The sequence below is a fragment of the Exophiala xenobiotica genome (genome assembly GCF_000835505.1).
Source record: "Exophiala xenobiotica strain CBS 118157 unplaced genomic scaffold supercont1.1, whole genome shotgun sequence".
Taxonomy (NCBI): domain Eukaryota; kingdom Fungi; phylum Ascomycota; class Eurotiomycetes; order Chaetothyriales; family Herpotrichiellaceae; genus Exophiala; species Exophiala xenobiotica.
The window spans coordinates 591,199-604,054 of NW_013562494.1; the positions used below are offsets into that span (position 1 = coordinate 591,199).

The 12,856-nt window shown below is 52.2% G+C and overlaps 5 protein-coding genes across 5 annotated transcripts; 2 read left to right on the forward strand and 3 right to left on the reverse strand.

Moving 5' to 3' along the window:
• Positions 1-451: 451 nt before the first annotated feature.
• Positions 452-2,687, reverse strand: PV05_00239 (T-complex protein 1 subunit alpha). Its single transcript, XM_013465112.1, has one exon. It carries the CDS (start codon positions 2,605-2,607, stop codon positions 904-906), a length of 1,704 nt encoding a protein of 567 aa, XP_013320566.1. The 5' UTR covers positions 2,608-2,687; the 3' UTR covers positions 452-903.
• A 120-nt stretch (positions 2,688-2,807) lies between these two features.
• On the forward strand, positions 2,808-5,161 carry PV05_00240 (proline-tRNA ligase). Its single transcript, XM_013465113.1, has one exon. It carries the CDS (start codon positions 2,925-2,927, stop codon positions 4,653-4,655), a length of 1,731 nt encoding a protein of 576 aa, XP_013320567.1. The 5' UTR covers positions 2,808-2,924; the 3' UTR covers positions 4,656-5,161.
• A 13-nt stretch (positions 5,162-5,174) lies between these two features.
• On the forward strand, positions 5,175-7,104 carry PV05_00241 (uncharacterized protein). The gene is made up of 2 exons (XM_013465114.1): positions 5,175-5,730; positions 5,797-7,104. The coding sequence occupies exons 1-2, from the start codon at positions 5,508-5,510 to the stop codon at positions 6,732-6,734; spliced, it is 1,161 nt and encodes a 386-aa protein (XP_013320568.1). The 5' UTR covers positions 5,175-5,507; the 3' UTR covers positions 6,735-7,104.
• A 347-nt stretch (positions 7,105-7,451) lies between these two features.
• On the reverse strand, positions 7,452-8,834 carry PV05_00242 (serine/threonine-protein phosphatase 4 catalytic subunit B; the record flags this gene model as incomplete). The annotated part of the gene is made up of 2 exons (XM_013465115.1): positions 7,452-8,766; positions 8,818-8,834. 2 exons carry the CDS (start codon positions 8,832-8,834, stop codon positions 7,452-7,454), a joined length of 1,332 nt encoding a protein of 443 aa, XP_013320569.1.
• Positions 8,835-10,532: 1,698 nt separating this feature from the next.
• PV05_00243 (uncharacterized protein) lies at positions 10,533-11,660 on the reverse strand (the record flags this gene model as incomplete). The annotated part of the gene is made up of 2 exons (XM_013465116.1): positions 10,533-11,525; positions 11,583-11,660. 2 exons carry the CDS (start codon positions 11,658-11,660, stop codon positions 10,533-10,535), a joined length of 1,071 nt encoding a protein of 356 aa, XP_013320570.1.
• Between the last annotated feature and the right edge of the window lie 1,196 nt (positions 11,661-12,856).

A 12,856-nucleotide genomic window follows, 5' to 3' on the forward strand; every position in this document is an offset into this window, starting at 1 on the left:
CGCTGCACAGACGATTGCTGGGTGGGAGGTGAATGGGCTATTGTGCACGGCCAAAATCCAGAAAACCGTCTAGAACTCTGGACTCCAGTGAACTCCAAACCCGGTAGCAGGTATTTCTAGTGGCAACCACTTACTTGCTAGGCGGCAACCTAGGAGGGAGATTTTGTCTCGACTCTCTAGTACTACTGCTTTGGGCATGTCTAAGCGTATCAACAGGACTCTTTGCAACAGCCACTGAAGCCATCTGCGTCAACTCAGGCTGCTGAGGCATTATGTGGTCGCGTACTCTGTACCAGCCGCATTGGGGTGGATGCTATTGAAAGGTACTTTTCACTCATACTTTACCTACTGCTGCTCAAAACTGGGAGTATGAGTCCGGTTGAGTATGAATTGCCGCACCTTGAACCAGCTTTGCACTATTTCTTGAGGGAAATTTGTGTTAGTAGAGAGCCATGAAATGAGTGACCGAACTCCATCTCGATACTGATACATCAGACATCTTGACCAACATCTTCTCATTCTATTCTATCTGGGTATCCTCGAAATCGGTCGTGCCCAGGGGGTGACCGGAGCAGTTCGAGACTGTGCATCATCTCGAGATCATACGGGCTGCCGGTGCGATAACTAGGCGCCCCGCAACCTTTCTGCCGCAGGATCTGTAGGCCTCGCCCTGGCCTATGCTGATGAGTAGAGGGCTCCGTCCGGCAACCCTATCCCCAACCCGGGGCCCACGTATGTACCGTGTGGAAGAGGCACTTCTGAATGAGAACTTGCAATGGCGATCCATAGGGATTGGCATACAGCACCATTCTAGGATCCTGGGTCTCATAAGCAAGGCCCTTTCACAGCCTAGAGATATCTTTCCCACGTCGAATGCTTGTTGCATGAAGCTGCTCAGTGTCTTCAATGACCGTGTCCGTCGTCTTGTTGCTCTGGTGGATCCAACTTGATCAAAGTGTCGATCCTCATGATAGCAATGCAGGCTTCCACAGCACTCTTGAGCTGCTTGACCTTACTCATGCTAGGTTCCAACACCCCCATCTTCACGACATCAACAACTTTGCCTTTCATCAGATCTAAGCCATAGTTCTTGTACTGCCGCTTTTTTGCAATATCCTTCTCTTTCTCGTTGCCGTCACTATCCTGGACTCGTTGACTCAGGGCATGCCGTACCCGTAGTTGGGCCACCAGTTCAGATGCATCTTTCGCAGCGTTGACGCATAAAGTCTTCGGTACGGTCAACAAAGATTGTGAGAACTCTCCAATTGCAAGTTGCTCTCGGGATGACACTGTCATAGCAAATTCTTCGAGATAGATGGACAGAGCCGTCTCCACTGCACCACCTCCAGGAACGATGCTGCCAGACTCCAATGTGCGCTTGACGGCGGATAACGAATCGTGGACTGAGCGCTCCATTTCGTCAAGCTGGTAGTCATTCGAACCCCGAAGGATGATGGATGCTGACGAGAAAGCCTTGGTCCCTTTAACAAGGATGCATTCATCGTCTGATATCCGCTCCTGCACAACTTCCTCGGCAGATCCAAGGAATTCTTTTTCGAATTTCTCGTCGCCATTTAGGTCAGACAGACTGCTAACCAAGGTGGCGCCAGTTGCTTTCGCTATGCGCCTCAAGTCTTCCTTCTTGCATCTTCTAACAGCCATGCACCCACGTTCAATGAAGGCCTTCAGACAAAGATCATCGATGCCCTTCGTAGTCATGACAACATTGGCACCAGCCTTCAATATCATCTCCACGCGGTCCAGCACAATCCCCGCTTCTCGCTCACGTATCTTTTCCAGCTGCGAAGGATCTTCGACTGTAATGTGTACACCGAGCTTCATGCGTTCTTTTTGAAGGTTCATGTCGAGGCATGCAATTTTGGCGTCTGTTATCCTCGTTTTCATAGCTTGTGATGCAACGGTGCAGTTCAGAGCGTAACCCTTGACCAATATTGACTCTGTGGAGCTCTTGCCGTGAGCCTTCAGAATGTTGACGGCCTTGACCGGGTATTTTGTCTCGTTCCTCTGCGTGTTGACTGATTTGACTGACTGCATTGCGTCAACCACCATGTTGGCAAAGAAGTCTGCATCTGAGCCAATGATTTTGCTCGACATGGACGTTTTGGCAATGTTAATCAAACTTTCCCTTCCCAGGGTTTCCACCTTGGTACTGATGTTCTCCTGCATATATTTGACCGCCTCTCTTAATGCCAGTCGATAGCCGGTGATGATGACAGTCGGGTGTATTCGGTTCTTCATGAGTTCGTTCGCTCGCCGTAATAGTTCCGCTGCGATGAGCACAACAGACGTCGTTCCGTCTCCGACTTCTTTGTCTTGTTGTTGTGCCAAATCCACCAAGATCTTTCCTGCTGGGTGTTCCACATCGAGCAGGCTCAGAATTGTAGCACCATCGTTCGTGACCGTGACATCTCCGATATCATCTACCATCATCTTATCTAGACCAGAGGGTCCGAAGGAGGATTTGACGACATTTGCGATTGCCTGTGTCGCGAGAACATTTTGGTCTCGAATGTCTGCGCCGCTGATCTTCTGGCCACCGAGAAAGAGGGTTCCCGCGTTGCGCGGAGCCTCGAAAATGCCTGCCATCGGAAGTTGTTCTCAGTCGAAGTAGATGATGAGACCTGAGAGCAAGATTGTGTGATCCGTTATCAGACCCGGAACTCTGTAGACAACAGGCACCGCGGATGGAAAAATACCGACCGCAGCCTGCGAGATCGAATAATTTCCGCCAAGGCAACGTTTTGTATGCGGGGTATGACAATTAATTCACCTTCAGCGCCCAATGCCCAAGGTACACACGACTCATAACTCGTTCGCTCCACCTCTTCACCGGGATCCTACAGGTCTGTCCGCAGATCTGACTCAAATTAGACGCTCTCCGACGAGACCCGTCCCCTACAAGAATGTCTCATTCACGAGAACCCTCAAAAACTGATCTCCCTACCCGCGAAAAAGAACCTAAAATGGACGCTGAGAAGAAGATGGAGAAGAAGACAAAGCCAGAGAAGCCTGTCGGCAAGGCAGAGGCCAAGGTCCCCCAGTCAAAAGCAGGCGGGAAAAAGAAGAAGGAAGGTGCTCTATTGATTGGTATCGACGTCTCGAAAGACGAAGACTTCCCAGAATGGTACCAGCAAGTCCTGTTGAAGGGAGATATGCTCGACTACTACGATATTTCCGGTTGCTACATCCTAAAGCCTGCGTCGCAATTCGTCTGGGACGAAGTCCGCGCCTGGTTCGACTACAGAATCAAGAAGATGGGTGTCAAGAACTGCTCCTTCCCTCTGTTCGTCTCTGAAGACGTGCTGTCTCGCGAGAAGGACCATATCGAAGGCTTCGCAGCCGAGGTCGCGTGGGTGACACACGGAGGCAGCACAAAACTCGAGAAGAAGATCGCTATTCGTCCGACATCCGAGACCGTCATGTACCCATACTATGCCAAATGGATCCAGAGTCATCGTGACTTGCCTCTCAAGCTCAATCAGTGGAACTCGGTGGTCAGATGGGAGTTCAAACATCCTCAACCTTTCCTGCGCACGAGAGAGTTCCACTGGCAAGAAGGCCATACTGCCCACTTGACGGAACAGGAGGCGGGCAAGGAAGTCCTTGAAATTCTCGATCTTTACGCTGGTGTTTATGAACAACTCCTAGCTGTTCCCGTGATCAAAGGCCGGAAAACAGACAAGGAGAGGTTTGCCGGAGGTCTGTACACAACCACTGTGGAAGGCTATATTCCAGCTACTGGACGGGGTATTCAAGGCGGGACATCGCATTGCTTGGGCCAAAATTTCAGTAAGATGTTTGGCATCACTGTTCAAGATCCAAATGCAAAGACCGAGGAAGAGAAGAAGAACCAGCTGTACGTCTGGCAGAACTCTTGGGGTCTGTCTACTCGAGTCATTGGTGTGATGGTCATGATTCATGGAGACGACCGGGGTCTGGTCATGCCACCTCGGGTTGTCGAAACCCAGGTCGTCATTGTGCCAGTGGGTGTGACCGCAAAGACTACCGATGAGGAGCGCGAAGCTCTGTACAAGGAAATCGACGGGCTAGTCGAAGTGCTGAAGGCCGTCAATGTGAGAGCTCTTGCCGACCTCCGTGAGGGATACTCTCCAGGATACAAGTTCAATGACTGGGAGTTGAAGGGTGTCCCACTTCGTCTGGAGTTTGGACCTGGTGAGAGCAAGGGGCACTATGTGACCACGTCCCGAAGAGACCTCCCCAAGGCGGAAAGCAAGGGCCAAATTGCCATCAGCGAGCTCAACACTGCTATCCCGGAGCTACTCGAGACTATCCAGAAGGACCTGTACGACCGAGCGAATGCCAAGTACAAGTCGCATATCAAGCAGGTCACCAATTGGGACGACTTCGTGCCAACATTGAACGACAAAAACGTCATCCTCATGCCATTCTGCCTGACCGAAGCATGCGAGGACCAGATCAAGGAGATGAGTACGCGCACCGAGGAGGAACAGAGTGGTGTGCCACTGGATGAACGTGCCCCAAGTATGGGGGCCAAGACTCTGTGTATTCCATTTGACCAGCCAGACGGCATCGAGAAGGGCGTCACCAGGTGCGGGAATCCCAAGTGCTCAAAGTTCGCAGAGGCATGGTGCATGTTTGGACGGTCGTATTAGACACAGCGTGCAGAAAAGGGCTAGACATTTCTACGATAGAGAGGGACGGAGATGGCGAGCGAGATGACTATGATATGACCGCCAGAGGTGATGGCTGGGGCTTTTGATTGCTGGAATGATCACAAGACACGTTTTGACAATGTGGAGGTGTTTGACGAGCAGAATGAGGCTTCCTTAGCTTTATCAAGATGCAGGATCGAGGCTGCGTTGGTGACTGATAGGAGCTTTATCTGGCCAGGAACAGGCCAAGTTCAAGCCAGTCGTGCCGGTCAGAAGCAGCGGTATGTTTCCATAGGCCAATCGTACGGGCTATCTCGTCTTCGGTCGCTATCAGGAGGTGCTTGGCGGGGGGTGGTGGTGATACGATTCATGCCGAAGAGCACGCAACGAGCACGCCAACCATGGTTTCCTGGGGTTGCCGATAAGAAGAGACAAGCTCGTGTCATCGCTGAACAGTGAACATGGCTTGTACAAGTAGAAAAGGATCCCCAGAATCCTCTCCTCCATCAGATAGTCCGTCAGTCCGTACGCGCGATCAAAGACCCATAAGGACATCGACAGCCCGCCTCACGCCTCACGCCGCCTCTTTTTCCCTGCGTCCAGTGTTCTTCCCGCAATTGTCAACGTGCTTCTACTAAACCCTCCGAATGCCCCTCCTCAGCCTTTTTTCAATTCTTTTTTCCTGAACAGTGCTTCTGGACTCGATAGATTTGGGCCATTTCATTTCTCACATTGTTACCCTGCCATTTCCTCCTTTCTCTTCTGGGCTAACGTCATCCATGCCCATCTAATTTTTTCCCCTCTCGCTGGTCGAACCATGCCCGTTGTGGATGGACGACCAGTTTCCAGATCATGGGCCGGCACCATCATCTGAGACTTCCTGAGCACCTATACCTTTCTCCTCCCACTCCTCCACAGTCTTCTGCTTCTGCCAACTACTTGACCTCTGCGTCTTCCTTTTTCGCGGTCAATCGGGTCGTCTACTACCCTCCCGCAGCCGCTCTATTTCAAGAGACTGGTCGCTCTACTGCGCTTGCCGTCGGAGACCGCATCCCGGGCTTCAAAACTTCTGCTGGTGAGCACGCGACAATAGCAAAGAATAAGAAAAGTCAAACCGCATTCTGACAGGTGCTTCTGATAGCATTCTTCAACACCTTACGAGCCAATCTTGTTCTCGACCCCGATTTCAACCCACCATCCCTTCCCACGACTCCAGACGTCCTACGGCCGACAACGATGACTTCCTCCGGTGGTCTCCCTCCTCCTTCACCTTCTCCGCTTGCACATAGTGAGGAAAACACAGAAGACACGGCCGTCGTAGCCCGAAACCCGCTAGACTCGATTCCCGAGTTGACCACGAAACCTGCACTCACCGAGGATGACAAGGTCGAAGCCCTCCACCTTCTGGCCGATTCGGTCGCGCAACAACGCCAGGTTGCTTCCAGTGCGATAATGTACCACCCACTCACGGCCGGCATATTCGTCCTCTTCTTCGGCTTGCTGTATCAGTACATGTACAAAGGCGAACGATCCGACTGGATGTTGATCGGCACTACAAGTGCGGGCATTCTAATGTCCATGCTTGTCACGATCCGATGGCTGACAGGCGGTTACATCGACGAGGCCGAGAACATCGGAACATGGAAATGGCTGGAACAGGGACGAAAAGACTACGACAGCGCCGCGGTCGGAGACGCGGACGACATCCTCCTCACTCGGTACGGCGATGAAGTCATTGGGGCGATCATTGTGCGCGGACAGCGTGACACACCGGCAGGAAGTAGTCCCAGGAAACCGCGCAAAAATGCACCGACGACAGGCGTGATTCGCGGCTGGACCGTTCAGCGCCGCTATCGTCGCAAGGGCATTGGCCAGGGTCTGCTCGAGGAGGCTGTCAAGCTGTGCCAGACCAAGGGCTGGAGTGGACCGGAATTCGCGGAGGATCATGCCAACAGTGCTCGTCTTGTGCCAGCGCCATTCCAGGGCTTTCTCAATAAGAGAGAACGCCAGGCGCGCGAGATGTTGGAGCGGGTGAAAGAGGACTTGGCTCCGACTGCTGGGAAGAGAGGGAAGAGATGAATGACCTTCTCATCTGACCTAGTTTTGCTGCTGTCTTTGGATACCTGGAATGGGGCCATATCCAAAGCCTGGTTTATCTTCATCTGAGCAATTCTTGGATACCCAAATATCACCTGCAAATAGAATAGTTATAGTTTGAGCAGAAACGCCTTTCTCCTCATTACGACCGCAACGCGGAGTTTGGCATTCGTTCGTGGGTAAATCTCGAGGATACTTTGATCGTCGAGTACTGCACATAGACTTGTCCGACAGCGGACAGATGCTTGAGAGATCTGCCTTCACAACCTAGGCACACAGCTTATCACTTGTCTGAAAAGTGAAAACCTCACCCTCAGACCCGAAGCAGGTCAGATCCAGCTCAGGGTTTCTACTCTCCAAGCCGATTCCCTCTCCTGCAGTTTCACTCCTGAAAAGAAGTGTGGCACGTAGCATGCTTGCCTCAATTCGTCCTGTTTAGCCATGGCCACAATCGGAGCCGCCCTGGATATCTCAATCCGACATATTATACCGCCTTCAGAGCCCCATTCTGTCCATCCTCCTTTCTTGCTGTGATACCGACCGATCCATGGCGGCTGGACGGCCAAGCCAGCCACGACCGCAGGCCAGAAGACTCCAATGCAAAAGGACAAGCAAAAGCAAACGCAAACGCCGTGCCCTTGCTCTACCAGACACCATGCGCCCGCCCCTTGACTGTAATCGTCGATGTTGTTGTTGTTGTTACAAAAAGTACTCGCCCACAGGCTTCTTCGCCGGCATGCCCCTCGTGCCCTGTGGCGCCGCTTCGAACACTCTATACCGTCGTCCAGGCGTGGCCAAGTTCCAGAGCACGCCGCTCCCACCACCACTGCCGTCGCCACCGACCGGCTCTTTCCTCCCCTGGTCTCCATTCGCCCGCGCGATACATCCACCATTACTCCCGTCCTCGCCCAACTCCAGGATCGCAGCGACATTACCGCATCTGTAGCAGTAGTTTGGCGCCGACCACACCGTTACTATCGTCTTGTCGAACATCTCTTTGTACCCTTCCATCACAAGTTGATGGGCGCGGGCGATCAGCGACAGGTCGTTGTTGTGGTTGAAATGTCGGACGATGTCTGCGCCGAAGAGAAAGCCTGCGCCGCGGGGTGAGAGGCCCCATCCTTCGATCTCGTCTGGGTCGGACCAGAGGAGGTCGCACATGGCGCCTTCGTGGGGGACTTCTTGTTTGCGGTCGATCAAGCGGATTTTGTCGACTGTGTCAATGAGAGGGGAGAGGCCACCGTGCACGCATAATACAGCGCCCGTTGTGGATGTGGGAGGGTTGAAGAGGGATGGTGGAAGCGGAGAGCCCTGAGAGGGAAGCGACGAGGACGGTTCAAGAGGTGATGGAAGATCGACGTCTGGAGCGGGAGATATGCGAGAAGTGTTGGAGGATTGAGAGTTGAGGTTCAACCCAGCGAATTGACGTCGGAGAGTCTTGCCTAGGACGTCGCCCTGCGCATTGAGCACTTCGGACTCGATGTCTTCGTCGTCAGGCGGGAGAGTGGATTGTGTGTTGTCGTTATATGATTGGGATGATGATGATGGTGGGACGTCTGTGGTTGCGCCGAGGATGAGAGCACCCAGGGCGAGGTAGTCGAAGACTTCGCAGCAGTAGCGCCAGACGTTGGCACTTCCATACTTGCGTATGCATTCGTCGTAGAAACCGTACACCGTGGTAATCTGTCTGCTCTCGTGATTGCCTCGGATCAGCGTTATGCGGTCTGGGTAGCGAACCTTCAGACACAAGAGGAGGAGGAAGGATTCGAGGGAGTAGAAGCCACGGTCGACGAAGTCGCCCATGAATAGGTAGTTTGTGTCGGGGACGTCACCGCCAACGCGGAAGAGTTCCATCAGGTCGTGGAATTGGCCGTGGATGTCGCCGCATATTGTGACGGGGGCATCGACGGTCACAACGTTGCCTTCTTCGATGAGCAGTTCACGGGCTTTATAGCAAAGCTCGCGAACCTGGGGCTCTGGAATCGGTCGGCATGCGCGCAGTTGCGCAATGGCCCTAGAGTGAGTCAGAAGGAGATAGGCAGGTGAAATAAAGTGGCCAGCTTACTTGTCGAGGTCGCTCATCGCAGAGCACAGCTGTATTCCAGACTTCTGTGCATGAGGGTGAAATGTTCGGTCCTATCCAAAGCAGCGAGGTGGTGGTGATTGTGGCGGGCAAATTTGCGCAAGAGCCTCGTTTAATCAGGATTGGGGTGATTTAGCTCTATTCGTTGCTGCGAGCCAGTCTAAAAGCGTAGCAAGTGTCTGAGAGGTGGTAGAGCAAGCAGTCGACAGCAAATGCAACGAGACCGAAATTACAGTGTTGCGATGAATTGTGATGTCGACCTTTATGGGAGACCCAAAAGCGCAGGCAGATGAGATAAGATTAGATCTCGTGAAAGCGAATCCATCACACTACTAATGTAACCCATCTACAAGGTTCAGTCAATTCCGCAGCTTCGACGATCAATCTGCAACCTGATAGACATGCAGAGCTCCCACGGCTCCCCTAGGTAGCATTTTACTCAGGTCTGGAAGCCAGTCAATCGACTCTTGTACAATTTCAACTCTATCCCGCAGCGTCCCGATTTCACCTGGAGCTTCGATGTCCGACTCTTAAGCCAATCCTTCACAAACAAAAACCTTTTTCACTCTAAGAAGCCGCTCCAGACCTTGTCAAGATGCCTCCACACCTTCATCCTCGATCAACAGCGACTTCCACACTATTTGCCGGCACTCTGCTCGCGTCCTTCCTAGTTGTTGGCATTCCACATCTATTCCCGTGCCCCCGGCCGCGCAGAGGGTACGCCGACGCAGAAATTCAGTTCGATGATGATGGGAAACCGATTCGGAGGAGGGTCAGGCAAATCAAAGCAGATGGAGTCTCTACGTTGCAAGATCAGGAATCATCGGATTTGAAGACGACAGGCATACACCAACAGCCCAGAGGTGTACGGAAGGGACTGGGAGAGCACAAAAACATTGAGGAGGAAGCTGCCTTGTTCAGGGAATTGCAACGGGAAGCAGAATTACTACAAAAGGCGGACAAGGAAGCACGAGAGTGTCCTGTTCCTAAGCCTAAAGGTGTACTGGGACGATTTCTTGGGTTTGAAGACAAGAAAGTGGCCGCGATAATAGACGCGAAGAGCTGAAGAGTCTGGGGAACAAGACGATGATATATACCTACAGCTATGTCAGGCGCGCAATGGCTGATTTGAATGTTCAATGACCGCCAAGTGCAGGCTCATGGGCAACAGGGGTGTACTGAGAGGCAAATACAGGCCGACATACTGAGCTACTGAAGAGCATTGTCTCACTGGTGATCGCCCATGGCTCAAGTGGTCGGTTGAGCTTTTACGGAAGGCAACCATACCACCATCAATGGGGCAATCAGGGCACACTTCATGGTTGAGAAACGACGTCCCCAGTATAGGCATCTCCGATCTACATGGTGGATGTCATCGCACAGACACCAGCGTACTATGGAGCATTGTCAGCATGATACATCCGGGGAAGGCGTTTCGACCAAGAACATAACAACGACGGCAGGCACGGCAGGCACCATGAGATGAAAAAGAACCTGATGGGACAAATCCCTCTGCAGGCCGTCATCCACAGTGTCAGGGACAAAAGAGACATGGACAGCGGCAAATACAGGCTGCATTCCTCTCCTGATTGCCACCTAGTTGCTAATAATGGGCACCCCATATTGAAGTGGAATTAATCTATGACCAAGAAAACAAACAAACAGTCAACTCACCTCACAACAACCAACAACCGCCATTACTCCTTCAACTTCTGTCCTGTCTTCCAATCCACCTCTTGGGCAATCAGGGTCATCCTTTCAAACACCTTACTCCCCACATACCTCCAGAAGCCACCTGCTCGGATGCAGGTCTCTCTCTGCTCATGCTCGAATGTCTTGAGATCTTCTCTGATCTCTTTCTTCAGACTTGCCACAATTGACGAGATCCGAGCACCCGAACCGCCTCCGGCCTTGCCTCCTTTCTCCTTCTTCGAGCCAGCACCACTGCCTGTGGTCTGGATATGCAAAGCGTCGACGCCGAGGTTGGTCAAAACAGCAGCAACCAGGTCATCCATCTCAGCTTCCCTCTCGTCGAATTCGTCACTGGGCCTCTTCTTGCCCTTGCCATTGCCATTTGACCTCTGCCTTTCACGCTCGGTCTTGCGCTTTCGAGCGATGCTGGACAACAGCTGCTTCTTGTGTGCTTCAATGCTCGACACAAAGCTCTTATTCCTGTTGATAACGTCTTCGACAGTCTTGTCTGACGCAAGAGGATGCGTAGCTGCAGCTTCAGCGGCATTGTCTCCATGCAAGACCCGGGTGACAGCTTCAATGTCTTCGCTGCGGACAGTCACAGACTGCTTTCTTTGGTTCTTTGCGGCCTTTGCTTGTGATTTTTCGGCTTTGGCAGCCTTCTTTGCTGCGCGAATCTCTGCCTTGGACTGCTTTCGGAGAGGGTTGCTGTCATTGGTGTCAGCTGTGCTAGTGCTCATGACAGTCTCCAAAGCGTTGTCGGGATCGTCCATGTCATTGTCGTTGTGCATTTCTTGCTCAACACCTACTGGGACATCAAAATCCTCTTCTGCGGCAGCAAAGCCTTCTTCTCTCAGGGCAAAATCATCGAACTGATCGAATGGCGCAGGTTCTTCGGGAGCACGGTCGATTCGCAGACGTTCAATGTCTGTTGCAAGGGATGTGTTGCCAGTGGTTTCACGAGTAGCTTCACGGTACTCAACGACAAGCTCGGTGATCTGTCATACAAGAGTCAGCTCTGGCCGCAGCTTATGAGGAAAATCGAGCTAACTTACCGTTCTGTGTCGCTTATGATGGTTCTCATCAGTCTGAAGACATGTCGCGCATTTATGGCTAGCTCCAATTGCGTGCATGGTTTGGTGGTATCGGTAGCAGGGGATTGAGTGGACGCCATAACAGGTGTGTCGCGCGTTGGGATTGCTCATTTTCATTGAACAGCTCCAGCAACTGTGTTCTGTGGGCGCACACTGTCAACCCCTTTGTCTACGCGACAAGGAAGGCGACGACGGAGGTCTGCCCTTTTGGGATTACTTACCAAGGCCAGATGCCGCTTCCCACCGAAACGGGCTGTTTGGGATCGAGAGGTCCATATTCGCGATTGTCTGATGCCTGCTGTGTGATCAAAGGTGTGATGGACTGTGCAATGGTGCACGAACTGGGCTGTCAAGCACGAATATGAGAAGACAATGAAGCAAGGATGTGGGACAGGCTTCACGATGTTTTGGCGTGCAGCTTACGCAGTGCGAACGATATTGGTGTTGGTGCCTGGTTCACCGCCTCCAGTGAAGATGGACGGTCGCGAACTCGCACACGCGGTGTGCAAAGTATTCCAACGCAGTGAAATCTGGACACGCGTTTCGTGTTGGGTACGGTACATTCGCCAGTCACTGCACAACAGAACGAATGCCGACCGGGTACAATCGGCTTGTACCTGCGCTGCTGAGATCCAGGGGACGGCACAGCTACAATGCCAGTACAGATCGACTCAACTCCATTCATGAATAATGGGCTGTCCATGTCAAAGTGGCTTAAAGCGTTGAGGAGGTGGAAGTCCGAGACATCAAACAACGCAGTTGGAGACATTTTCACTATGTTCATGATGATGCTGCGAGACACTCTGTTGTCAAGAGAGGTTGTGTTCGCTGAATAAGGTCCGGAAAGCAGACAAAGAATGTGTCTTATATCCTCTGCCAGCGACAGAGGTCACAGACATGATGAGAACGCTTGTGGGTCCCTCTCACGGCAGGTCGCATTGAGAGTTGCAGGCTGCCGCTGAATCTTGTGGAGCAAAGGATCATGAAGATGGCTGATATTGTCGGCGTGGCCAGGACAATATAAAAGTCAAGGGGGGGCACCAGTCATGGGATAGCGACTTGAGCATGGATGAAGACGTGTATATACCTTTCAATGACAATTTCATGCCGGTCAAGGCCGAGATGATACTCATGGCCGAAAATAGCCGCTGGAAAGAGACGAGCCTTCCCGCCATCACTACATCCACGATTCCTGAGGAGATGATGAGTGCGTATCCGTATGCTAGTAGTTTGCT